Below are 26,686 nucleotides of genomic sequence, written 5' to 3'. Positions count from 1 at the left end.
ACCTCCAGACGCCAGGGGAATGGAGTAAACCACGTAAAGGCCACGAGCAGCCTCCAGCCGAGGCTCCCCGATGTGGAGCAGCAAAGGAGATCTGCAGGGTTGCTTTGGTTTCTCAAAACGCACGGCCACAACAGCGCCAGCACATACAAAAAGCTCTTCTCGTCTCACTGTTGTTTCTGCCTTTTTGGAACACTTCCACAGCCCCTAAACTAAAGGTAGCACAAAAATGTCTCTAATTCCCTCAGAAGGGGAATGAATTAGGTTGCATCAAATCTGAACAACAAAAAGCTGCATCAGCTGTGATGTACAAGTTTCCACTTGCAACTGTTACCCTACCTGTCATTCTCCGCAGTCGCCCACCTGGTTGCTACCTCTGTCATCTTACCAAGTTAATCCTGTCTCTTGAAGCATATCTTCTCTGGTTCACCATAAACACCACCCTTTCCACCCACCCAACTTCAGTCTTATTTATTTAATGCATTAATCACTGCTCTGTCTGTATGCCCAGGAGGAACAGAGGGCATGATGCAGCTTTTCTAATAGAGAGAGAAACTGAGAACACACCAAACTCCCTCTACGCTGTCAAATCCTTCCTTCCGGTAATATTCAGTGCAAAGTTTCCCCACCGATTTTTTCCATGAAGTTGTTTGGATATAGCACTGGTAAATATATTCACTTTTTCTTTCAAGTTCAGTTCAAGAGGCTTTAAAATGCACTCTGACCTGGTCTTCTTCCAGAGGCGACCAGGACCCAGAGGGGATCAGCCTGTATGAACTGAAAGCTGAAGGCTGCAGCTCCGATTCTGAAGGCTGAAAATTCTCCTAGGGAGACAGATTTTGCCCTAGGCTCAATAGTTTACACTGTAGATAACTCCACTCAGAAGAGTATTTTAAGAAATGCCTCCTAATTTATTCCCCTCCCCATGCCTGCAAACAAACTCTCCCATTTACATATTCATTCCACCCACCCCCCAATGAAAAACAAGTCAATAACCAAGCTTTCAGGATCATACACTTGCATTCACATATTAAATAGCGACACGCCACACTCAGCTCTCCACGAGCAGCAGGATACCCAGCACCTCTGAAGAGGGCCAGTTAAGCTCCAAGATCTACGTATATCTCCAGAAGCCCAAAAACCACCGAGATCAGTAAGAACTTTGCTCTTAAATTCAGTAGATCCCAACCAAGCCAAAAAAAAAAAAGGGGGAACATGCCTAAATCCTAAATTTTGCCATGCTCCCCATTTAACACGTTGTGGTTCTATACAATACCTATACAGGAAGCAGCAGCGATCCCTTCCCTTCACTCCAGAAATCACAAGATGGGAACAACAGTAGTTATGCAAGAGAATCAAATCTGGTCAGTGGGAAAAATACATGGCAGTCTGCTGAGTACTCGCAAGTCTTAGAAGAATCAAATGTCACATAATTTATGTTGGGTATTAGGTGGCTAGATTTGTTTTTTTAAAAACGGTTTTCAGCTACATCCTCTGTTTCCAGAAATAACAAGAAATTTGCATCATTACTAAACTTGTGATCATCCGAGCAAAGGAAGATTTTACCTTTTTTTCCTAGCAGCACCCACATGTTAAAAGGATTCATCTCATGTTTTAAGACTACTACTTCAGCATTGCTGTATTTTTTTTAACACAACAAAATTAGTAACAGCTTTCTCAATGTGAAACCATAAGCATCCCAGACAACGGTGGAAGAGAAATAACCTGACTTTATATAATATGAGGAATGCAAATGGGTTTAGGGTCAATAAGTGAGCTTTTCAGTCTGCTTTACAGCCATCACCTTGACACACTCACAAATCTAAGTTTCAACCAGAGCTCAGCAACTGAGTCATGGATCTGTATTTTAATAAGCACAAGTTTATCAGCTGAGCATACACTAGGGGAATAGGTTTGGACTTTGCACCAGAGCCCTTGCTGTTTATTTAAAGAGCATCCACCGTGTGACAGAGATAAAACAACTAGGAAACATACAAAGCATTGTCAATCTATGTTCTTCCCCTCTGCCCATCCCCAGCTTGGTACAGGTACCGAAGAATTCCTAGACAGAGGAGGCCCACATGCTGCCACCATGATTCCTACCCCCAAATCCTTGAATTGCCTGAGAAGCATGTCCCAAATGTGCTGCAGAACCAGAAACAAGGAGGAACTAATCCCATTGTTTTCATTTTTATTTTTATTCCTGGTTGAACATGAAAATGCCCAACAGATAACCAAAACTAAGAAGACAGGGTAGTTGTATAGAATATCACAAACAAGACAGCAGGGTCTAAAACACATTCTTCTGCTGGAGAATAGAGTTACTACTGAAGTGCACAGTGCCAAAATATCCTGCTTTAAGGGCCAGTGAAAGCCCTGACAGACAGATCTCCAGCATAAAAGACAACAATCAATTCTTCCTGGCCACCTGATCTCTAGGAAAGCAAACAGAACAAATTATTTATTTTGTAGTTTTATTATCCCCACCCCCACCTCTCACAAAGGGACTATGACTCGCATGGAGATCTCAGTGCATTTCACAGCAAAAAAAAAAATCCAAATAGTTGTGCATAAATGCAACTTTTTCTTTTGCACAATTTACAGTCTGTGTTGAAAGTTAACATGGTTATTTAAACCTTCTGATGCATTCTTACACTTGTATCTTCTCCACAGAAAACATCTTACCAGATCACAAAGATGTGAGTTCTCATGAGGATGGATCAGGTGCAGCCATTGCCATGGCTGGGAAGTGGCAGATAATGTTATATACACTGACTGGAAGACTACATCAGAAGAAAAAACAGAGTAAGGCACCACTGTTGGAAAAATTAAGGTAGCTTGTAGTTACAACAATAACGAAAGCCATAGTAGGTACTATTCTTAATTGCCAGCAATTCTTAGACTTCAATAAAATAGTTATAAAAAACAAAGGATGTTTGTACCTGAATACAGTTTCCTGATATCTGATTGTGTTTCAAATCAATACCCAGTCTTCAGCATAATCAGCTTTTTGCTTTTTTTTTTTTTTAATGGTAAGATGAAAAACCAAAGCCTACAGTCCATGTATTCACAGGCCACATTTCACTGCTTTGTTCTGAATAACACCACAGGAGAAAAACCAAAACAATCCAAAGGATAGTTTGTAACACTGATACTTCACCTTTGCGATGATTTGATGGGTAGAGAAGTTTAAATACAAAATTGTGTGGTTTCTGTTCTGTTTGAAAGCCTTAGTCCTTAGAAGAGAAGGTGGAGGAGAAAAGGCCAAACCTCAGTACATTACAACATGAGGAAAAAAAAAAAATCAAAGTCACTCAAAGATTTAATAAAACTAGGAGTTGAAAAGTGTTCAAATTACTTTTCCAATTCAAGTCAATTATTTCAAGTATATTAAAATGTTTCAGAGGAAAAATTTCTCCATGGTTACAATTCTAATTGCTTTTATAAATCCATAAAAAAGAAAGGTAGTCTCTACATATATTCCATATTCCTCTGATGCATGCACGCATTCTCTCTGAAGAAAAAAGTTGTCACAATCCAGTTGTTTCTTAACACTGATTTCAGGCACGTCTTCCAAACACCTCTCCAGTTTTTGCCAAAAAAGTTTAATGCCGGGCATAAAAGCAGCAATTTGTTGTTGCTGTTGTCTACACGGGTACTGAGCATGTTTCAGTTATTAGAGCTTGATGTAGAAAAAAGTTCCCACGTCACTCCAAAAACCAAACAGTTCCTTCTTCTCTTAGGCAGCTTTTGCAATCAGACCTACTTAGAAGAATCTTATAGAAGTCAGATAAAATCTTCTGGATCATACAAAAAAACAAGTTGGTTGAATGTATCTGGCAAGTTTGTCTCTACCACCTCGTTTTGAATAGCTTTAAAGTGCCCTAGTTTATTTCTTTACGCTCATTTAAGCTTTCACTATTACATAAAAAGGGGACACTCAGTGTGATTATTGTGTTTCGAGAGACAGGGAAAGAGAGAATATCAGAAACAGGAAACTCATCTGTAAGCAGCTTTTCTAGTTAGTGTCCGTTTGCTGAGCTTGCACAGCAGAGACTGCTTTCCAGAGGGGTTTATGATAAACCCAGCCGTCTCCCTGCAATTTAAAGAGAAAACACAGTTATAATACAGACACTGCCTCGGTAGAAGTCTCTTCACACAGCTAGTAGACTGATAGCTGTGAAAACCAGAGGGACATAGCTTCTAACTTTAACTCCCACAGACTAAGACAGATAACTCTGCAGGCTTCTGAGACTGCTTCAGAACATGCACGACTCCCGCTGAGCTACAACGCACTCTGGGAACTGGCTGCACTTGCAATTAACCCAGATAGAAAGCCATTCTTCTCAACTCCATGATCCAGATTTCTTTAAAAAGACAAAATAAGGCACCAGCAGAGGGGCAGCTATCCAGTGACTATCAGCTCTAACACAGCCCAACTGTTTTCTTGGAAATAAGTACCTCTGGACTACATTTAAAATTTTCTGGGTAGATCTCTCTCATATTAGTGACAGAAGTTGACCTCATCTAAATCTAGATACTAACAACATAAATGTCTAAATCTGAGCTGATCACGCTAACATAGCTTTATGGAACAAAAAAGCTTATTGGAGCTAATGGTCCTAAAAAAACCAACCACATACACATCACCTTTTTAACCTATACTTTAAAACCTTGCTAGACCACAGATACCTTGAAGAAAAAGGCAGGGGAGTCACATTACTGCAATTTAGTAGGTAAAGGTTCCACAGTTAGGTTTTAGCTGAGTCCTAACCTCTTGCATGGGTCTCAAAGATCTCGATGCAGTTCCATTATCATCTGGATCACAAGGAAAGCCTATTTTAAAGTTACCACATCAGCAGTCTCCTGTCTTTTGGGCAGCCTGCAGTTCAACTTGTTAAGTCTTACTATGTTATTATTACTACCATTATTGCAATGCAGGATAAGCCACTGAACAAATACGCTCCATCCAAAACATAATGTGCAAGAACAGAAAGTTCAAAATACAGAATAAATTCCTCTTCCTTCCTAACAATAATATTTTGTGTTTACATGGACACAACATAAGCGCAATCAGTACCGCTGATTCTTTTCCTCAGGTATTTACTGTGGCAGTCTGCTTATACAGCACGTACGCGTAAAGCCATTTTCCACATGCCATGGGGAAGAGCTCAGTAAAAGGGAGAATCACAGAACAGGCAAATATTTCATTGTACAGTATTACAAAACAAGAGCATTTGGGAAACGAAAGGTAAAGTCACACTTGGGAGCTGGTATGTCACCTTACTCCTCCGGATCCCACAGAGCTAATCTATAAGACCCAAGGCCAAATACTCTGTTCTGACGGGACACATACCCACACGTGCACCTGCTTTGACTGTAGTTCTGCCTTTGCCTTCATCGACAGCTATCTACTTTGGGACTTACTTCTTTGAGGAAGTATTTAGTACACCAAGGTGTTTCTGTTTCAGCACGAAGCCTCTCTTCATTCCTCTGTCGTTCTTCAAGGGCTCGCTTGTGCTCTGTAGCCTTATCGATGTCTCCATCCCGCAGAGACTCTGTTACGCGTTGCCACAGCCTCCTACAAACCAAGTTTGTAACTTCAGTTTTTGAAAGTTTTCTCAGTCTGCAGCCTCACACTGCAGAGCAGGATCATTGCACACTCCCCTCCACTTACACAGGACAAACTAACACAGGACAAAACGTAATGGTGCAGCGCAGGTGGAAGGGCTCGTGGCCAAGCCTTACATCTACAGCAGCAGTAAGGAGCAGATAAGAATGGCTCCGAGGTTTTGGCCGCGCCAGTCTAACGTCTGTTTGCACACCCTTTAGAAGCTGCTATGGAAGTGGAATTCAACAGGCAGTTTCTTGGGAGGACCTCCCTTGGCAGGAACTGCCCAGCTGCATAGCTGATGGTTAAAAAACAAAGCAGAAAATGAGGCTTTGCTCTAGCAGCACTTCAACTCATAAGACTCTGTCCATGAACAAAAGGGACAAGGTAAACAGCCAAACACCTGTGGTACTGATTTCTCATCACTATTATGCACTTAATTTCAGGGGTTTCATTGTTGTTTTGTTTTTTTAGAAGCAAATAAAGATCGCTGCTGCTAAGCATTATTCACAAATAATATCTCCATTTGCAAATCCTCCCAAGGTATTCACCAGACTGCTCAGGACAAAAAGGGTCAGATGGTAATAAATAGATATTTTACCTAGATTCAAATGGTCCTTGTTTCTCAATGGGCCGGACTCGTTTTCTTGTCACCAACAGTTTTGTCAAGTCCACGTGTTTTGTCTCCCCGTTGCTGTAGGTGAATTCAAGCATGCTGTTCCACTCTCCTTGCACTCTGCACACCACTGTGTTTGTCGTGTTCTGCTTCACTTCACCCGTGACTCTAGGAAGCGTTACTTTTTATTCTTAAAAGGTCATGGCCAAAGCCACCTTAAGACTATTCATTGCATTAATCACAACTCCATTCTGAATGAGTTTGTACACTTGTCACACTGTCTTTACAAATGTCAGTTACTTGAATTGCATTTGCATGGAGAAGCTCAAAGAACAAAGTGACTTTCGCTCATTGCTCCAGATTCTCTTCATGTTACTCAGGAAACTCAGATTTTGGCTGCAGCTTAAACTTGTTTCAAACCTTTTAACAGGATTTGAAGTGAAAAAGGAACTAACACAAGGTACTTCACGTGTAACAAGGAGTTGATCATTTCCACTTGAAATATCACATCAGGTGTGTAGTTCAAATTTTAAAAATACAAATAAAAATGAAGCTTTCTACCGGGACTATCTCCCTACCTGCTGGCACTTTATTTTATGTCACTGTTCTCCATACGTAAGTGGTCTCATTTCTGTGTTGCTCACATAAGCATTACACACACAAATGCAGAAGGGAAGGTAGGAAATTCCGCACTACCAGATGAACCAGAATAACAAGGTATTAAAAATGTCTTTCTAATATCCAACATTTCATCCAAAGTCTCGCTCAGATGTTCAAGCATTGCCATAATCACACACGCATTTTTGTTTTCAACATCAAGACCTGTCCAAAGGCCACCTGACACTCATTTCATCATGAACTGAAGAGCAGAAATTTACCGAGCATGTTGCAATTGCCACGTTCAAGCAGAAGTTGTGATTCTTCCTCCCAGAAAGAGCAAACTATAGTGTTTGCAAACTGTGCAAACAATGCCTAAGACATGCTCTCACTTGTCAGTGTCCTTTGAAACATTGAGCAACTATCTCCAGCTTCAGTTAAACTCTGATGACCTTTGCACAGCTTCTATAATCATATCCAACTCCACACCGCTGGTCTGCTCTTATTTACCCTGAGCAGCCGCACACAGAGTAGTGGAAAGCAGCTCCTCTGTGCTCCCACCCTGCCACACAAAAGCACCAGAAGCTCCAAGGAAGGAGGAGAGCAGCATGCAGCTGTGCCCCGTTCCCTCTTTCAGATGTACTGGTCACCTCCATCTGCATCTGTATCTACCTGTCCCCTAGTGCTCAAGCACACAGTTCTCTATTACAAAAATTTAAGATTCATTCATGAAAACAGGACGGAGTTAGTGTAACATGGGCAATCAGAGCACATTTCCATTCAGCTGTTTTATCCTGAAGTTAACATATGGTAACAGTTTCTGAAAATAACTGAAAGAGCAGGCCACAAGCAAGCAGCCGTCATTTTGTGTTGCCTTCTCACCCTGTGGCTCTCACCCCTTGCTAAAGCCCGTCCTCCTTCCCGCAGATCTGCAAATAGGCTGCATCCACAGAACGGCAGACCTGAATGTCCAGGCTTTGCACTTACATGTCCCCAAGATAAAGCTCTTCGTCTTTCCAAGTGCTGTGTGGTGACAACACTGACAACCCAGTACTTGAATATTAACCATAAAATTGTCGTCTCTGCTTAGCTTAAAGCAAATAAGGTATTATCACTCGTGCAGCATTACAAGGTGCAGCACTGAGCAGCTAAATGAAACTCTTATTGTGACCTCTATTTCCTCCTGTTGCATTACTCTACAGCATACAGCCATTCCCAGCACTGCAGATCATGATTATCTGCCTCAACTAATGGTGATTAAAAACCTGGTAGCGTTTATTTGCTATCTTGGCATGATTGCTATAAGCCTAGTTATTACTAAATCCTCAGTTTCAGCAAGCTGAAGGGGTGCAGGACAGAGGAGCCAATACCTAGCTGAGGTCTAACAAGGGTCACTACAAAAATCTGTAACATTGCCATGGCAACTCACTCACGTTCTGCATAACCATGACAACGCTGCTGCTTCCCCATCAAGAGGTTCCTTTTGGAAACGTCCAGTCATAGCCATGTCACATTTCCAGAAGTTACAGCACCTTGAACAGATCTGGCCAAGAAAGCCTCTATATCCATGCATAATTTCATAGACACAAATAACAGAACATTTTCTAAAACCAAACCATTAAAGTAAAAGTTGTGGCTTATATTTATGGCATAACAGGAGCTATCAAAAGGTGGAAGGAATAGTCTAAACAATGGAAATAAGGATCCCAAATGATATATTTTTGCTCTGTTTCAATCATGATGCTTTTTCATCACACAAGCTTCAGTTCTCCAGATGCCACTGGGATGGGGAGCTATGGCTGCAAGCTAAATTCAAAACACGTATGGGAGTCTAAGGGCAAAGCAATTCAAGACGCAGGCTTGAGTGCTTTTTGATTGGTTTTAACACTAAATGGAGCTTTACCCTAATGTTTCAGAAAAAGCAATTTATAGAAGACTGATGATTTTTTTTTTTTTTTTTTGCAATCTGTGAAAGCAACCAACGTTTAAAACGTCCTGATGATCTAGGCAGTTACATACTTCATTATTGCCTCAGACATTTACTTTAAGGAAAGGTTTAAACAAGTGCAATAAATGGCTGAGAGCAAAATGTTCTGCAATCAGATATTCTGTGTGACTACTACTTCATTTTCTCCTTACTTAATTTGTTGTCACTATATTAGCACGAGGCTAATCTACACCATGCAGTCTTACTATAAAAATCTCTGAAAACACAACTGTTAATGAGTTTCAAAAGATTTTGTACCAAGCATGCAGATGTTTCCTGGAATTTGCTGGAAGTAACCCCAAGCAAAATTTTGCTGGGTCTTCTTTCTTTCACCAGTTAGTCTTTAAACATGGGCATACATGAAGAATGAAGAATCACTGTTACAAGAGCTAACATTCTTGTCTTTGAAAACAAAAGAGAAAAACAGGTACTTCTACCTGGAAGTTTTTCCTAAGTTGCTTAAATTTGATAGGATTTCCGTATAAGAAGCATAAGAGGAAGACCACTAACTAACAGAAGACTATTTACTAACATTCTCTGTGGTATTTTTACCTTTTCATTAAATGCCAGCTGAGGACTCCTTCCATATGACAAGTAATACTGCTGAGGCATTCAGTGAGGAAATGCAAGGCAATACAACTACAAAGCACATTACAAACACGTAACCCTTTATGGCAGTAGGATCAGCCTCACTTCAAACAACATGCAAATGGAAAAACAAGAAATACTAAGCAACTTATGTCAGTATTAAGAAATCTGCAGCAGCCAGGAAGAAAAGCCAGGAGCCCTGTTTTCCCAGTGGTTTGAACCAAGAGTCAGAAAACATGGAATTCCCTTACTGCCTCTACATACAATCTAACTTTTCCTTGAGGATCACAGGAAGCAGGGATATTATTTAAGAGCACAGTGATACCTCAAGTATTCATGAGCAACAAAACCACCTAACCCTCAGACTATCAAAACACTGTTACTCAGCACCCAGAACAGGGCAGCCACACAGCTACTGGAGTTCTAGAGCGCAAAACTATGTGGAAAAATAGAAAAAGTGTCCTCACCGATGCAATTTGCCACCGTACAAGGGTTTGGTGTGGAAGTTAATACTTGCAGAATAGCCAGTCTTCGCACAGTTAATGTTGACTTTTCCTCCCAGTTCTACCCAGGGAACAGTTAAAATTGATCGAGCATATGCACAGGGCAGAGAGAAAGTATATTCCTCCTCATGTTCCAAGAGACTTAAGAGACCTGTGTGAAGAAATTTAGAAAACCTTAATTAGTACCATTTTAGAAATGATCAAGTTAGTTATTGAAATATATCCAATACTGCATCTGACTACATTTCTTCATAGACCCCTCACACAAATTACACTTATTACAGATTCAGGAAAATGTTTCTATCTAGAAAGTACTAACCTGAGTACCACGTCATTTCAAAAAAGAAACAAAAGCATTTATCCTAACAATATTGATCCATGAAGTACAATACCGTGCTGTGCAACATACTTTTCAGTCATATGTGAAAGGGCTGTCACTGTCTTAAGAACAGTTCCAGAACACAGCAACACAAGATTTATGCTGCCAAAAGTAAATAATGAGTGAGTACCCTGAACTGCAGTTCTTGAGGGAGGGTAATATTCCTGTTCCATTTCCCCTACGTCTAATATATCCTACCCTATCTGAAGGCAGCTAGCAGAGAACCTTCCCTGCTGCACTTACCTGCCAAGATAAACTCAACTCTTTCCTGACAGTAGCTTTTGCAATAAATGTCAAGAATCTCATAAAAACTAGAATTTTTCTTTGGGCATTAAGATACATGGCTTTGTTTGAGTCCTACTGAAAAAAAAAAAAGTCGTACCACACAAAATCTACCTCTCAGCATTACAAAATCATAGTGTGACAACTGACTGCTGTCTGCATCAACCCGTGCCTCTGCAGCATGCCATCACTGTGCACCTCTGACGTTACTTTTCAGAGTTTCTCTTGTTCTTCAGACTCGTGACATGATTTGAGAAATACCCTAGAGGAGACATGGGCTTCTGAAGTTACCTGCTACAGGCAAAGCATCGAGATGTGCCTTCCACATCTCCTGCCATGCTCACTCTCTTGTCAGGTATGCAGTTTGCAATTAAGTGCCTGCCCCCTGTATATTGCCGGTGGCTGGGCAATATACCCGAGGAGCACAGGGTGGGCAATGCTATCTCATCTCTTCCAGGAATTACTAGCACCAAATGGAAGTTACAGCTCAAGGGCAGTTACCCTTCTCTGTCCCTAATAGACCCAATTTCTGCGGCAGAAGAAAATTAAAACTTAAATAGTAAGATACATAAGAGCAATACATGTAAATGAATAGCACTTGTATTTAATAAATATCTGATGGAAGTTAATTCATCCAATGCTTGGGAACATTCACAAATACTGATTTGCAGTAACTGCCGTTCGGTTCAAAATTCAAAATTTTATTTCCAAATACAATCCTGATTTTTGGCAAAGAGTAAACTTATGTAGTCGTCGTCCCCTCCCCCGCCCCCCCCAATATGAAAACCTGTTGTTTATAATGAGAGCTTGTGGTATCTTCTGTGCTTTGTAAAGTACTAAATCACCAAACAACTGTACATTAAGGCTCTCAGATCTGAGATTAACGGAAAACCAGAAGTACAAGAAAAAAAATGAAAACCCACACCAGCAACTGACACCTCCGCAAACAGATTTTTCTGAAAAGTCTTTGAAACAAAACTACCAAGCAGCATTCACTTGTACTTTTGCCAGAGGCATACAACATCAAGTTTTTCTCTCAAATTAGCATTTTAAACAATATTCTAAAGCAAAAAGGAAAAACGTTACGCTTACCCTCACCAACCATTGTCACTCCTATTGACATTCCTAAGAATTTACTTTTTGTCCAGACGTGAGCATTGACACACATCTTCCTCTCCACACACTCAGCATAAAACCCTGAGACGGGAGGATGGTGGGACACTTGCTCAGCCACAAATTTTACTGTATAGTAGTCCGACTCTGTTTGGCCTTCCGGATCTTTAGACAGAGTTACTTGCTCTGCGGGGGAGTGAGCAGGTAAGTTACTGCCAGCATCAGCAGCTACTTCACTCTTCGGCATCCTCCAAGAGCAGTGAAACGTTTCCCCGATGATTGGATTGTACGGTTTCTTTGCGATAGCTCCTTTGCGACCTTCGTGAAACGAAGTGAGATAATACTCAACAAAGCGGATCATCCTCTCCTCAGGGGTGGTGCCATTTGTGATTGCAATGAAGAGATCCGGGTGAGACATGAAGTCCGCATACATCTCCAACAACGATCGCTTCTCTAAAATAAAAGTAGGAAGAACCACCTGAAATAAAACAAAACCCCAGAACACCTCGTAAGTGAAATGAAGAGGCAGGCATTTTTATAAGGGAAGTTTTCAGGTGGAAGATTCTGTCTTGCTTTGGACACTGTATTTTCAGACTGAACCTTATTGTCCCTCTTCAAAGGTATGAGGGAAACGGAGTTGATCAGAGGTCTCAGAAAATTAATTTACAAGGAAAAAGAACATAACAGGTACAATTAGGACAAGTATTTGAAAGGGACTAAGCATCCCTTTAAAATAAATAAATAAATCAACTGCAAAGAAAGGGATAATATGTTCCACGTCTGCAGAGAAAACAAGCAGGAAGGAGCTCAAACTATAGCAAGGAAGGTTCAGAATAGAGGTTAGGAAAGGTTTTGTCTAATGGAGAGAAAAGCATGCAAGCTATGCCAATATGCTTGACAGCCTGCGGAGCCTCTCACCACAGAAAACAGGACAACCATCAATCAGAAATTAACTTTAAATTAATCCTTTACCTTTGAGCAGAGGATCTTATAACTTTCTCATATTTATCCACCACTACAAAAAAAGAAGTGGTATCTTTTGCTGGGACATGAAAATATTTTAAAGAAAGAGACTGTATCAGTCTTTTCCTTCCCCAAAGCGGCAACTAACCTCACATAATTTACCTCTGTTGTAATGAGCAAGACAGGGTGTCTCAACCATGAGATCCAACAGTCCATTTAAATCAGTTGCATTCAAAGAGGTGTCTTCACACTTTAGTTACTTACTCTTGTTAAGTCCATGCCAAGTTTCAGCTGAGACAAGAGATGCAAGATAACACTGCGCTGCTCTTCCACTGCTCCTACATTATCTTCTTTATCATCACCGATATCCTCCAGCTCCTCATCTGGATTTATTTCTTCAGGTTCCTGCAATAAGAGCCATAAACATCAGCTCAGAGATGGGACTGTCCACACAATATCCAAAAAAGGATTTCATATTGTAACTATCCCTGTACGATAAAAGAGACTAACCAAATCCCTGCAAAGACCTACAGAGTAGAATATTCTCCCAAGATGCTGAAGAACTCAGAAGGCCATTGAGATCACTCAGTGCAGATTTTACTTAGAATATTCTGGCTAAGATTTCTCATCATCTCTCACACAGGTCAGAAAAAAGTATAAAAGCAAACATGACTTGTTTTCCTGTAGCTTTGTGAACTAACAGAATGGCAAGCCTTTAACACATACACAAAAATAGTGAAGCAAAAGCTAGCAGAAATTCTGGCCACCTTGATGACACCCTTCCACCTCTACACTACTACCTCAACTACTTCCAGTGTTGTTGCCATCATCGCTCCAAAGGTCGCAGCAAATAGTAGTTCCTAGTTACCTGCATTCTGTCATGCAAGATGACAAACAATTAACATATCTACAGGCTTCACAAGCATTATCCATGTTGCTGATAGTTCCAAAAGTGTAACAATAAAGGAAAAAGGAAAAGCAACTTGGAGAAGTTCAACAACAACAAAACACACACAAAGCCACCACCCACACACCACACGTCTGTTAGTATAACTGAAGTACCCAGACAGACTAGCAGAAATAAAATGAGCACCGTTTTAATGACCACCATCCTGCAAGCAGGATGGACGAATGCTTCAGCAGAAGGGAGGGTGAACTTCCAGCTCTCTGAGTAGCGTCTTCTTGCGACAACCAGCTGGAAGGAGGCAGATGCAGAGGGGAGATGCACTGAATGCCACAAGAGGGCAGCGATATGCATCTGCCCAAAGGAAGACCTTTTCCCTGGATCAGCAGCCATCGGCTCAAGGCAAGTTTTTACACACCCAACCACGACAGAAAGCACAAAGGTCCACAACCTCGTGCAGAGCCCACAACCTGATGAAAAACGTAGTATCACACAGGTGAGTCCTTTCCAAGGATGCTACACTGTTCTGCTATCGTAAATCACAGAGCTGAAAATATCCATGGAGCGTGATAATACTAGTCATATCTCAGCTACAGACAGGAGCATACTTTAAGCGCTTGGCCTCATAGAATGGCTCGGGTTGGAAGGGACCTTAAGGATCATCTAGCTCCAACCCCTCTGCCATAGGAAGGGATGCCATCCACTAGATCAGGTTGGCCAAGGCCCCATCCAGACTGGAATTAACTCCCTTAATTATTAGAAGAAGGAAGGAATCAAAGTGATAAATTTGAAAGCTCTTGGTTCGTTTGCTTTTTGTTTGTTCGTGTTTTGGCGTCATTTTTTTTTTTTTTTATACTTCATGACAACTAGTCTAACTATTTAAAAACATATAAACCATGGCAACTGAAAAATCTTCAGCTTTTATGTTGCTAAAAGATAGCAAAGTGAAACAGATGCTGCTGCAGGGGCATACAACAGCACATTGCCTTTTCATAACGATACAGTCTTACGCAAAGAACTGTGTGAAAACAACTGGTATAGAAATAACGTAGTTACGATTTTCTACCTCAGTTGGGAAATCATGTTCTTTTTAAATAATCCTGTTCTTTTACTTTAGTGTTTTGCACTTCATATTCTTTTTGACAGTTGTAATGGTATAGGCTATAGCTGTATTTCAAAGCAGTAAGCCATCCTGAAGTCAAGTGATGAGAGTTGCTCAGATTAAGAAAAACAGATGCAGTAAGAACTGGAAAAGAAAGACTGGGAGATTTAATAGCTGGAGACTGGCAATTTTGTCTCATCTACTTAGGCAGCTCTTCTTGGGCTTATTTTGAGAGCATCATGAATTCCAATTAGTTTTTTTGCACTTCAATTTCCGGTTGTTTTAGATCAAAATGCAAAGGAATAGTGCCTATTTCAACACCTTACATTACCATCCCAATTGGCTCCCTCTTTTTGACAGCTTGTTAGAGAAAACAGCAAAATGTATTGAAAAAGCAAGGTATGAGACTTTTAATTTACTGCAACTGCACTCACTCGTCCTCTAAAACAGCTAATTGAAAAGCGTAAGAAGAATTGTATTTAAATCATATTCACATAATATGATCAAAACATTTACAGATATTCCTCAAAATAATTCCCCACAGAAAGAGGATTTTCACATTACCTTACCCTTGTTAGCTGGCAGGGCTCTGCAATGGACTGCTCTTCTCTGACAGATGCTGGCTTGTTTATCTCTGCTGGGAAATTCTGAGCTGCTCCATTTTTGAAGTGGTTTGACAGAGATATCTTTGGTTCCAGCCAATTGATCGTTGTTCCTGAAGCAAAAGAAAGTTTGCGCTGAAACTTGTTCATCCTCCGGAAGGTCAGTAAACAGCAGTTTTCACAAAACAGCTTTTTGAGGAAAAAGCTGAAAGCAGATAGTTCCTTTTGCAGCCAATCCCTTCAGCAGCCACTGAACAAAGGTGGTGCAATGAGACACCACCTCCAGTGATCATTAGCACAAACCCTGCGATTGGCGAGCTGTAATATGTGCAACTTGTACTGGAGGAACTAGTTGGTGTCAGGAAAGGTGTAATCAGACACTTCAGGAAGAACCCAATATCACCTGAACGTAACCCTGACAGTTTTCTTGAACTGGAAGTAAGCAGTGCACTTTTTTGTACCTTCTCAAACCCAGCTCAATTCTAGACTAAAAAAAGCTGGAGCAGGAAAAGTTTCATTGCCAATGTTTTCTCTGGAGAGGGCAGTCACCTTTTCTTGGCTGCAAAGGAGGCAGGCACACGCTGTTGAATAAATAATAGTTGCTTAAAAAAAGCTGCAGGGCTTGGAAAGCTATTACCCACTCAATGATTCCAGCATCTCTAGTTACTCCCAGCTAATTTATCACAATGGATCAAGTTCCTCATCAATAATGCAAATGTTCCATTCTTTTTTAAAGACTAATAAGTGTACAGGTGACTCCAGTGAGGTTTGATGAAGAAAAACACAAACTGTGACAAGCCATCTCGGTTAGGTTGCAAACACAGAAGTTATTAGGAAACCAGAACTTGTAGCACCAATAAAACAGCTTCCTGGGCTTAAGAACCAACACTGGGAAGGCTGCTGTCCCTTCCTATGTTATCCACAGTCCTTTCTTTCCAGATCTCTGTTGCCTGCAACTAGGTCACATCCTCAACCACCACTGACTAAAACCAGATAACAGCAGCAGTTCCACCAGGAAAGTACTGGGACAGAAAAAGTACAGCTTTACTAATGGTACCAGAAGACTTTTCCGTCAGCAAGGGAGCTTATTTCCATGAAGTCTGTTCCTACTGAATTCACTAACATAGTCAGAAATGAGAAACCCTCAGTTTAAGTTTTAGCCTGAACACAAGTTTCAAAGAAGTCAAGAAATAGATGTTCAGAATGACACTGACACCTTTTTGAAAAGGCTTTACTCATTTTAAAATCCCTTCATGAAGAACCCCTACTCTGAACCATAACCTTCAATGTAAGAATCTCTAAATGCATGTTCTAAACTGCATTTAATGCACACTCAGTGCCTATACATTAGCTTGAATTTAACAAGCATTCCTCCTTTTATGCTCCCTATCAGCTTCTTCTAAAACAACCTTCGTTATTTAGTTCTGTTTAATTTCACTGTTGAATTCTGTAAGTTGTTTTTTTTTTTTTTTTTTTAAAAGTGATTTGAGATACTAATTGTGCTTCAGTGATGTGAATGGACAAGACATCGCACTAACACCTCTGCCACTGGAAGATCATATTCAAAATCTGTTCTCAACTACTGCAGGTAGCACAAGCTATTCTCTTTTCTTGTGATCTCCTCATCCCCTAGAACTCTCCACCCTCTTTTTTTTTTTTTTTAAAAGCATTTCTCAGCATGTCCCCTCTGCTACAAGATGGACATTTCAAACTTTACAGCAGTCTTCTCTTTCAATATTTTTCTTTGAGTTGCAAACCGTTATTGCAATTCACCTTTATGATAAAATACTTTTTAAAAATCCTGTACGTTTTCATTATTTAACTTCTCCTAAATTCAAGTCAACTTTACCATTCTTCTTTAAGTCTGATTTTTGATACACCTTGATGTCACTGGGCTAATACTCTGTTTTCTATTTTTTTTTCCTTCTAAAATTTTAGCAAACCAACACTCTTACATAATTTCTAATCCTTGTGTTTTAAGCTTGACAAGCACTTGCCCAACACATTCCTAGCAGTGAAGTACCATTTCTATCAGACCTGGAAATAAATTTAAACTTGAAGTGGAAAAAAGTATGTTCTGTTACACAAGTTTCCTCTTCATCATCGCTCCTTGCTGCATCTCACTCACATCTAGTGCAGTGTGCTTTTTGATCCTAGGAAGATTAAACAGTGCATGCATACATTTTGTTAGATAGTACAGTCTCTGTTCAAGATTTTTTCCTACACATTAATATAAAAGTGCCTTGAATTAATATAAAAGAGCATTTGAATTAAACCACAATTCTTTTCCGTTCTATATGAACTTCTGAGGACTCCACTTCTCAAACCAGAAAGATAAGTACCTCTTCTGAGTTTTGGGGGGGAGGAAGGGGAAGGAGGAAGGGTAAATCTAAGCTAAAATGGCCAACAACAACAACAACGGAAAAAAAGAGAAAATTAAGTTGTTTTTGCAATCCTTAAAGGGGACAAATGAATTATGGTGTATCTCTAGAAAGGTCACACCAGTGACAGAGTGGAATTCTGCAGAAAAACAGCATACATGCTTTTAATGTTCTGTTTTTAACTCCAGCCTCAATTACGCATCATTTTAAACTCCAGCATCAATTACGCTGGTCCTCCCCTTTCCATCCATCTCTACGATTTAGCAATAACTTTAGCTTTAACTATTTAACAAACAATATAAATTCTTTATTTCATGTTAAAAGCTCAATTAATTACACTTTTGAACTAATATGCATTGGCAAAGCAAGTACTACAAATACGATAAGAATATGGGAAAGGTAAGAGATAAATTATGAGTGTACTTTTTGGCATACTTATCATGTCTGACATATCTGTTGTATAATACAAGCATGAGTATCCACAAAGCTTCTTGTTTACAAAAAGGCACTGAGTAAGCTCTTGTAAATTCTTTGCATCTTACTGCAATTTCTCAAATAGAAAAAAAGACATGCTCAGTTCTGTACGCTGCACACAAATTTGGTGGAACAATTCTAGTAAGCACCTACTTGCTCTAATTGACTGTGCAGGCATAGCAACATATTAGGCTTTGTGTTTTGTTTTGGATATTTGTTTGTTGTGGCGTGTTCTTTTTGTAGGTGGTGGGTGTTTTTTTTTTTTTGTTTTAACCTTTAGCCAATTTGTATTTGCCTACAAGGCTGTCCTCGCCTCAGAAAGGAATTCAATATTTATCTTAGTTCATGTTTTAGACTAGTATGTTAAGCCAAAATATGAATATTGATACATAAACAGTATTAGTAATATCCCATGCAAATTCAGAGCTTTGTATTTGAATGCTTAACTAGAAATAAAAGCTACACACATGTAAATGCTTACAATAGGCATTAAGTATGTAAAAGAAGTCAGAAAAGCATGAGATTCAGCAGAGCTCTGCTGGACAACACATATCCTTAGAACCTGCGACCCCATAAAGTTCCCCCTCCACTATTACCGTTCCTGAGCTGCCAGTTACATCCCAAAGGCAGCCACCTTCTCGTTGTGCCTTATGTACTTTTTTCTGTTGTGAGATGATCCACAACAATTAGAAATAAAGAAATCCAGAGAAAAAAAGGAAAATATTTACAGGAGTTCTAAACAATACCAGTAAATGAAACACTACAAAAGCTCAGAAGGAAAGAGGCAGCCAGCAGTTTTCTCTGCCCATAGGAAACTGGATTTAGTGGAACAAGCATTTTTCACAACTGAAGAAGGAAAGACTTCTTATCTGTGATAGGGTCCAGCTCTCTGTGAGCATCTATACCCACCTGCTGGTAAGGATCCCTTTTGTTGTGAAGCATGTTGTAACTGGAGAATATGGAAGCAGTCATTTAAGCAGTTCATGGTTGCCATGGAAGTTGCTTTGAGCATTAATAGGTCTTGATCCAAGGACGTGAGGTGACCGGAGACAGGAAGGCATTCTATGCTCCTGATCAAGTCTCTCTGCTGGCCCTCAGCCTGAGACATCATCTACCAAACAAAGCAGGTATTTTTCAGAAGGTGCTGGAAGTGTGCTGCATGATGTGTCAGACACGCACACAGGACCTCAAATGATAAAAGTTTTACAATGATAAAACTAACAGGTAATAGGTGTGTATAAATTTAACCACACTTTTTTTTCTTCATGCAGCCACTAAAACATCATTAAATACATGACAAAATAACCACTAAAATACATGGCACCTTACTAATGAACAGAAGAGTATCACAGTTACTTCAGTAATAAGTGAAGAGGAATTGGAACACAGTACTTGCTGCAGTAAATAGCAAACGCTTTCAGGCTTGGCTTGTAGGGACACACACCCCATGTGAAAAGTAATTAAGCTCTGTGATCTGCACAGCCCGCAAGAGAATCTTAGATCCTTTCCATGCGTACCCAGATCTTTTCATTCCCTACAAGAATGGATCCAGCCTTCTAAAGAAAAAGAGCTCTACCACTCAGTTCAGTTCAAACTGCACAGGATTCCCATTTATCATCAGCACTGCTATTATGCCTATAGGATCACTATCTCACTGTTTACTTTGCAGAGGGAGTAAGAAGAGTGGCAGAATTTTCACCTTAATTACACGTTGAAATTACAGCTCTCCTGTTGTCATTTTTGCCCTTGTTCTCCCCCAGGTCCCTTTCCTGCTCCCTCTGGAACATCACAGAACTTGCAACAGCCCATTTGCCTGCAAGAGGTAGAGCTGAAATGCACACCAGCTATCAAGCATTAGTCTTCAGAAAAAAAAAAAAAAATTTGAATTCCTCTTTGAGCTTACAGAAGCAGAAGATTGCCTGACTTTGAATCATGGGGATGAAAGCAGACTCCTCTACCTGCTAGTCACTTTTCTGAGGAGGAACAACAAACAGCATTAATGCAACTGGATACCGTTAACCCTTTGATCATTATGCATTCTGGCAGGTAAGTTAAACATAAAAACAGATTGATTAAGCAGAGCAGAAGAAGGATTTCTTAAAAGAATCCAAGATGCATTCATGCATTTCACTGCTATGGTACTATTTAGGTTTTTAATTTAGCAATTCTGGCAGTATTTTACTATTTTTGCTGTACCACTGCCTGCAACCTCCTCCAGGAACTGCTTTTATGCTTTTAAGGTTTTACACTACTCAAGCAATAGGTATTCATCCAACTTCACAGTACGTGGTATTTGGAAAATTTAAGGGCATGGCTACAGAGCACGCTACGGTGTGAATTTGGACATAACTTGGCTCTTTGGAAGTAGAGTTCACTGTGCACAGTCAGACTGAGCCTGTCCCAAGTACGGCAGTCCAGAAAGCTAGCAAAACGGTGATGTTTTGCATAGACAAGGCTATGTAACTAGCAGAATACTTGCCTCGTCTTTTTCCAGTCATAAATGCAATTCAAGTCTTTGTGTTTTTTTTCCCCTGATGTTTTTTTAAAACTTCTGCTGGATTAAGAAAAGGACAGAAAATTGATTGACAAACAACCACAGCCCTTTTGGTGACCTTTGCTCTTAAGTAATTCACCACGCAGTAGCACCCAAGTGCCTCATTCTGGGATCAGGTCACACAACAGGACAACCCATGCCATATTCAGCACTGACGTCCAAACAGACACATCTCCGCTTTCACAGAGCACACTTTGAACAATCCTAAATTCTTCTGCTTATTCAATCAGATTTGTATAAAAAAGAAATGGCGCTGGGGGTGAGAGAGCGAAGCACTGCTGTCGAAAACTGGATGTCAGAAGTGTGCAAGCTATAGCTCTCATTTTGCAAACACATGCACCTGTATTTACTGCAAGTCAGCACAAAGATCCTCTTAGAACTCCTGTTCTGCAAGGCATTCTTTTCGAGTCAGCAGCATGATGTACTCAGTCAAGAACAAGTGGAAGGAGAAGGGAAAGGGACTGACAGGAGAACCAGCTACAGTGCAACTCGTGGCCAAATTAAAGAATCGCCCCGCAGCAGATAATTTGAAAGAGAAGGGTTCTTCCCACAGCTTCTCAAACTGAATTTGCAGTATTCATGCTGTATTATGCTCAAGTGTAACAGGCACGCACCTGCCCTTTGTAATTTCAAGTATTTTAACAGTATCTAAAAAAAAAAATTGTGGGTGTTGTATCCACGCATTTTATCTTCAAAATGGTGAGCAAACTGACTGACATTTACAAGGGATACCATTACTGAGCATTGTCTGTACAGGTCAGAAATTAAAACTGACACATAATCATATCGTGTCACTAAGTAACAACAACAACAAAGTTTTCTGCACTCTTTGCAATGTTAAGAAAAATCATTCCACTTTACTCTGAGAAAACCTCCACAGTGAGAATCCCAATTACAGGACGCAAGGCACTGCTTCAGTGTTCCAACTCACACACTCTCCTCTTTCCTCCCTCAAATTTAGAAAGCTGTATTGCCATCTGAGAAGTGAAAAATATATTTCTGAAGCAAGTCTTCACCTTTCTAATTATCCATGCTTGCTAGACCCTTCTTCGCTAAATTAAAAAGCCTGCCATTTGAGACTTTTTGTTTTACCAAGAAATGTATCATGCTACGCTAATTACGCTGCTAACATGAAAATACGCATTAATAGCAGAACTGCTACAAAATCACACAGGTTCTCAGTTCAGCAACCAACTGTTTTAGAAGGAGCTTTATATTTGTACGCTGTCAATACTCATGAGTTAAATCAACCAACAGTCAGTCCATTCTGTCAGACAAGATGGACAGGTAATCTCTATTCCAGGACGAATGGTAATAATCAGGTAATAATCCCCAAGAGACACTACATCTGAATGTGCAGTGGGGAAAAAATATATATACTTCTAAATTGCTCGTTTTCTTTTGCTCTTTTTTTTCCAATCACATCAATCCCTGGACACATGAATTAGTATACCAGATAGTAGTATTAGTATTCTTAACCATCAGTCATGACCAATTTCTCTTTAGCCATACAAAGTACAAGAACAGCATAGCCAATTCTTCTGTAACTCAACAAAGGAAGAGCACAGTAAGCGACATAACAGTTAAACCCTCATTACCTACACTGCTAGGACTTGCAAAGATCAGAATACACAAGTCCATTTTGAGCACAAGGATACTCTTGCAGAGCATGAAAGTCACAGAGTATACACCACATACCACTACAACAAGCCAGGGCAAGTTAGTTAACCTCATACGGCTTGCAATAGTAGTTTGAGACATGCAACTGACAATATATATGTCCAACTAAGAATAGCAGGCTTCTCCACAATCCTAAATATAAGATGGCAGTTCCTTCAAAGGACTATTAGGTAATTTAGAAGACAAACCTCTCGAACATCTACAAGGTGATCTGGCTGCAGAATAGGAACTCTTTTTCCAGTTGACAATCTGTGATGTCCAACACTGAAAAAAGAAACTGCGTTTTGACTGGGTCTTCTTTGCACACCAGGAGAGCTGCCACTTCCTTGAGATGCAAGAGAGAAGCTGCGAGATTTCAGAGGAGGGTTGTTCTAGTGAATAAACAAACATATTAAGAAAGAGTTACTTCCTAATAATCAGCAAATATTCTAATTTGAGCCACAGAGCAGAACATTTAATTCTAAACTTGTATACAGCAAGGACAGATGACAAAGTCATAGTAATGTACTGGCAGCAATCTCTAAATAGAGTATTTTGTACCATCTGTTGACAGTTGCCCTGTTTTACAGTCTAATTATAAACAATCAGTGAAATGAGATGGATCAATACTTTTCACTTCTGACTGGAAAATTAGCCCTTGATCTGCAACAGTTCTAGAAACTGACTGCTAATGGATTCTGCAAGGATAGAGTTCACATTTGAGAGAATGGAATTTCATTCACAACTATTAATTGAAGTATACATTAACTCAGGATCAATCTCTTGTAGCTTGCTCTATCTTAAAAGCAAGATTTTATACAGCTACAATATAGGTTTTGTGGTTACTAAGAGTTTCTACAAAATGTATTATGTTCTCAAGCACCACATGGTGAGCAAATGTAAGCAACACTCAGATACATTCTCAAACTTGAGAATTCATCCTAAATGCATTTGTGAGCTGTTGAGTGGTTCAAAAAAAAAGTTTAAGAAAAACTCCCAAAGTGGAAGGGCTTCAGTAAGACTAAAGACCTGTCTCCTGTTACATTAAAATAAATAAATAAATAAATAAAATGCAGAACTGCTGGAAAGCACTAGACTAGTACTCTGACCTTTAAGCTCCACTTCCTGTTCAAACACCAGCTGACCAGTACCTGGCCAGGGAGGGCTAATCAGCTCTTCAGAGCAAAGTGACTTCACTTTGTCTCATTCCTAAAGCATACTTCTATTACAAGTTAGCTATTACTCAGAGGAATTTTTCTTGTCATGAGTTTCAGGCACAACCACACACCCTTTTTCTAGTATTTGTCTTAGATAACAGAACAGTTGCATTTGCAACTACCTCTACCACCACCCTAAATTATTTTTGCCCAAGAAAATATCAATCGTACAATACCTTTCCAATAGCTTCTGTGTGATGCTGCGTGCATATTTGTAGCCTGCTAACCCAGTGTTGCCGTTCTTTAGCATCAGTAGCTGAAAAAAAAACAAAAGAAATACATACATGAAGACATTTAAAAGTATGTGCAAAAAAGACTGCTTGATACTTTGAAATAGACACAGGACATTAACAGTACAAAACTTTTTTTGTTCTAAAACTTGCTCAGCTGATCTGTAATTAGCTATAACATTAAATCAAGTTCAACAGAAGTAGCAGGTACTGTTTTTTTTAATTTCATAACACAGAAAGAACTGTAACACAGAAATAACTTCCGTATATAAAACTAAAATAACTTCATCAATTACTCCCTACACACATTTTAATTTATCAACGTGCCATATTTTCCTGGAAGCAGAATAAGGTGCCCTGAATTTAAAAAAAGACAGCATATCTTCAAAGAAAGAAGTACTAAAATATATTAGCCCAGATTTCAATAGCCTACAAAATCAGAGAACGGGCTTCTCTAACTGCCACAAGAAAGCTAACACACAGAACATTAGGAATAACATAATCCGTTACAAGTGTCAACATAGTAATGTTACCTACAATGAATTAGAAAGCTCTGCATCAGTACAGTTTAAAGGACACTATACATGAAGGTTAAACCCCCCACCCTACACATCTTAAGTTCATGGTCTTCTGGACATCATCAAGCCCAAAGAGTATGGAACCATCTGTACGGAAGGTTAGCTCTTAACTAACTGAAGAGCAGGCTGAAAGTTTCACACGCAACACTCATTACAGCAGTCAGTCAAATAAATTCTTTTGCTTTTGGACATGCAGCCAAGCCCAGAGCAGCAGCCACAGGTGAGAGCCAGGAGTGCCTCTAGCGGAAGAGTCCCCTGGCCAAGAACAGAGGTCCTACCTCTTAGTTTATACTGCTCCCCACTGGCAGCATTGACTGTAAAGGTGTGAGAGTCTTCATCACTGGGTGAAATTACAGCTCCTGCTAGCTGCAAGGTACCCCTGGGCTTCAGATGTCTCGACTGCTCGTTCACAAAGTACTCCAGTAGGCCAGCATCATTGTTTAAAACAAAAAATCTGCAACGGTGATAAAGCAAACACACAAAACAAAGTCAGCATTTTCCTCTTCTTTAAAGAAGGGTAGGTGAGAGCAAAGATGTGAGAAGTCAAGACTTGCATTATAAGTTCACAGAGATTGGACTGAGACTTAAAGACTTGTGTCAGTACAACCCCAAACACGTGAAATATTTTCCCAACATGACTGCAGACAAATTAAGTTTGTACCAAATTTTTCTCAAAGATTAGGATTTCTATAGAACGAGAGAACAACTGTGCTCACAGAAGAATGCTACTGCAAGATTTTGAGAATTAAAAGAACATTTTCTTAATCATTTTTTAACTTCTTAATCATGCTTTAATACAAATATTATTCATCTACATGACAGCTCAACCTATATAGAGAAAAGGATAAGACACTTTCATCAAGTTTGCCTAATAACACTGGAATTTCCCATTTTCTACTTAAAAAGACTGAAATACGCTCATTTAGGTGCTGCCAAGAGTCTACGTTACTAAAAACCACCAGGAAAAAAAAAACTTACCGATATTGCCAACCAGTGACGAGATTGGTGTATTTCATTAAGTAGCCATAAATATTTTCCATGTGATCACTATCACAAAAAGAAAAAGAAAAGCAATCAGATAATATCAAGTAGTAAATCTTCAGTTTCTAAGCATCATTATCTATTCCCTGAAAATGAATTTTCACCTTCATTTTTTTAGAGTGGCACTATCTTTTAAAAAAACTACCAATACTTAACAGATTTTTCAAGCTCATTTCTGAGATTATTTCATAAGACAGTTTAAATGGACTGACTGAACTCCAAACAATTTCCAGGCATAACTAGTTTCACCAACACTTGAGATTCATTCAGTCATTCTAGCCTAGTTTCAGGTAAATATACTCAGCATGCATATTTTTGTTTTGTGTTCCCCCACCTAAGTAAGCTTTGTAAACAAAATTAACTTTCTTTAGATTATTAAGAGAACCTCGATCATGGTCACTAGCCAAAACCTGCCCCTGGGTACTCCTACGGATGGTTCTGCTCATCTTTAACTTCCAGAATCCTTCCTGATTGTACAGGTGCTGTGCAGAAGACAACATGCATGTACAGGCCATATCAAGATATTCTGAAATATAAAACAAGCCTGAAATGTCTCCTTCTCTGGCCTGGCAGGAAAATCCAGTTGTTTCGAAGTCTGAACTTGCAACATCCACCAAAACTAAGAACCCACAAGGGGCACTTAGTGTAGAGACTTAACATCGCTACAGACAAAATACATTGGCGCTTCTGAAAATCCATTGTCCAAAGAAAGGTTTACAAGTCTTACGGCAACAAACTAATCTCCTTAAAACCACAGCTTAAAACTCAACTTTATACAGCACATTCCCGTAACTCTAGAAATGCCACTGCAATGCCCCTGACTGGTGCAGCAGAGCACAGTCCTACCGCGAAACGCACACTCTGAGACACAATTCAGGTCCAACATAAGAAATAAGTTCCTATTTTATCCCAACAAAGAACTGAAACAACAACCCAAACATCAGACACTAACCATTTGCTTTTTAAAAGAATCTAACATTTAAGCTATCTTATTAAATTTTAAATTTTCTGTAGCTCACAGAATGTTGAAGATTAAGGGAAAATTATTCTGAGTCCATTGGAGCAGCAGCCTGTGTCAGTCATTAAGTGGTCAAAGTGCCCCCTTATCAGAAAGGGTGGAAAGGTGGGGACACACGGGACTGCTAGAGCCAAGGGAACACCTTCATTCATGGATTTGGGTCCCAATATAGTTGGACTAAGTATCAGTGTACATGTTACAGAACAGCTGAAGCTGCTGTCCATGCTTCATTTCTAAACAGAGTCAGTATCACCAGATAACGTTTATTGAGTTGTCAGGTATCTAATATG

The 26,686-nt window shown here is 39.7% G+C and overlaps 1 protein-coding gene across 7 annotated transcripts in view; it reads right to left on the bottom strand.

Annotated features, from left to right (window-relative positions):
- Nucleotides 1–26,686, bottom strand: part of OSBPL11 (oxysterol binding protein like 11) — a 47,093-nt gene that overhangs the window by 7,243 nt on the left and 13,164 nt on the right. Inside the window, exons 2-15 of one of the 7 annotated variants that reach the window (XR_004782312.2) lie at nucleotides 25,316–25,384; nucleotides 24,616–24,791; nucleotides 23,706–23,785; nucleotides 22,522–22,704; nucleotides 19,009–19,210; nucleotides 15,212–15,357; nucleotides 12,901–13,041; nucleotides 11,653–12,151; nucleotides 9,864–10,050; nucleotides 6,210–6,392; nucleotides 5,425–5,578; nucleotides 2,940–4,093; nucleotides 2,683–2,780; nucleotides 2,198–2,432 (exon numbers count right to left, since the gene is read on the bottom strand). Coding sequence is in view for 2 of the 7 variants with exons in the window: in XM_050711641.1 (XP_050567598.1) it covers nucleotides 4,016–4,093; nucleotides 5,425–5,578; nucleotides 6,210–6,392; nucleotides 9,864–10,050; nucleotides 11,653–12,151; nucleotides 12,901–13,041; nucleotides 15,212–15,357; nucleotides 19,009–19,210; nucleotides 22,522–22,704; nucleotides 23,706–23,785; nucleotides 24,616–24,791; nucleotides 25,316–25,384 (2,098 nt within the window). In the remaining 5 variants the exon portion in view is untranslated. Of the gene's footprint in view, nucleotides 1–2,196; nucleotides 4,094–5,424; nucleotides 5,579–6,209; nucleotides 6,393–9,863; nucleotides 10,051–11,652; nucleotides 12,152–12,900; nucleotides 13,042–15,211; nucleotides 15,358–19,008; nucleotides 19,211–22,521; nucleotides 22,705–23,705; nucleotides 23,786–24,615; nucleotides 24,792–25,315; nucleotides 25,385–26,686 lie in introns of those variants that run through there. The other 6 variants (XR_004782315.2, XR_004782318.2, XR_004782308.2 and 3 more) reach the window with 6 other exon arrangements.

The sequence above is a fragment of the Cygnus atratus genome, chromosome 6 (genome assembly GCF_013377495.2).
Source record: "Cygnus atratus isolate AKBS03 ecotype Queensland, Australia chromosome 6, CAtr_DNAZoo_HiC_assembly, whole genome shotgun sequence".
NCBI lineage: Eukaryota > Metazoa > Chordata > Aves > Anseriformes > Anatidae > Cygnus > Cygnus atratus.
This window is presented reverse-complemented; position numbering and strand designations above follow the sequence as displayed.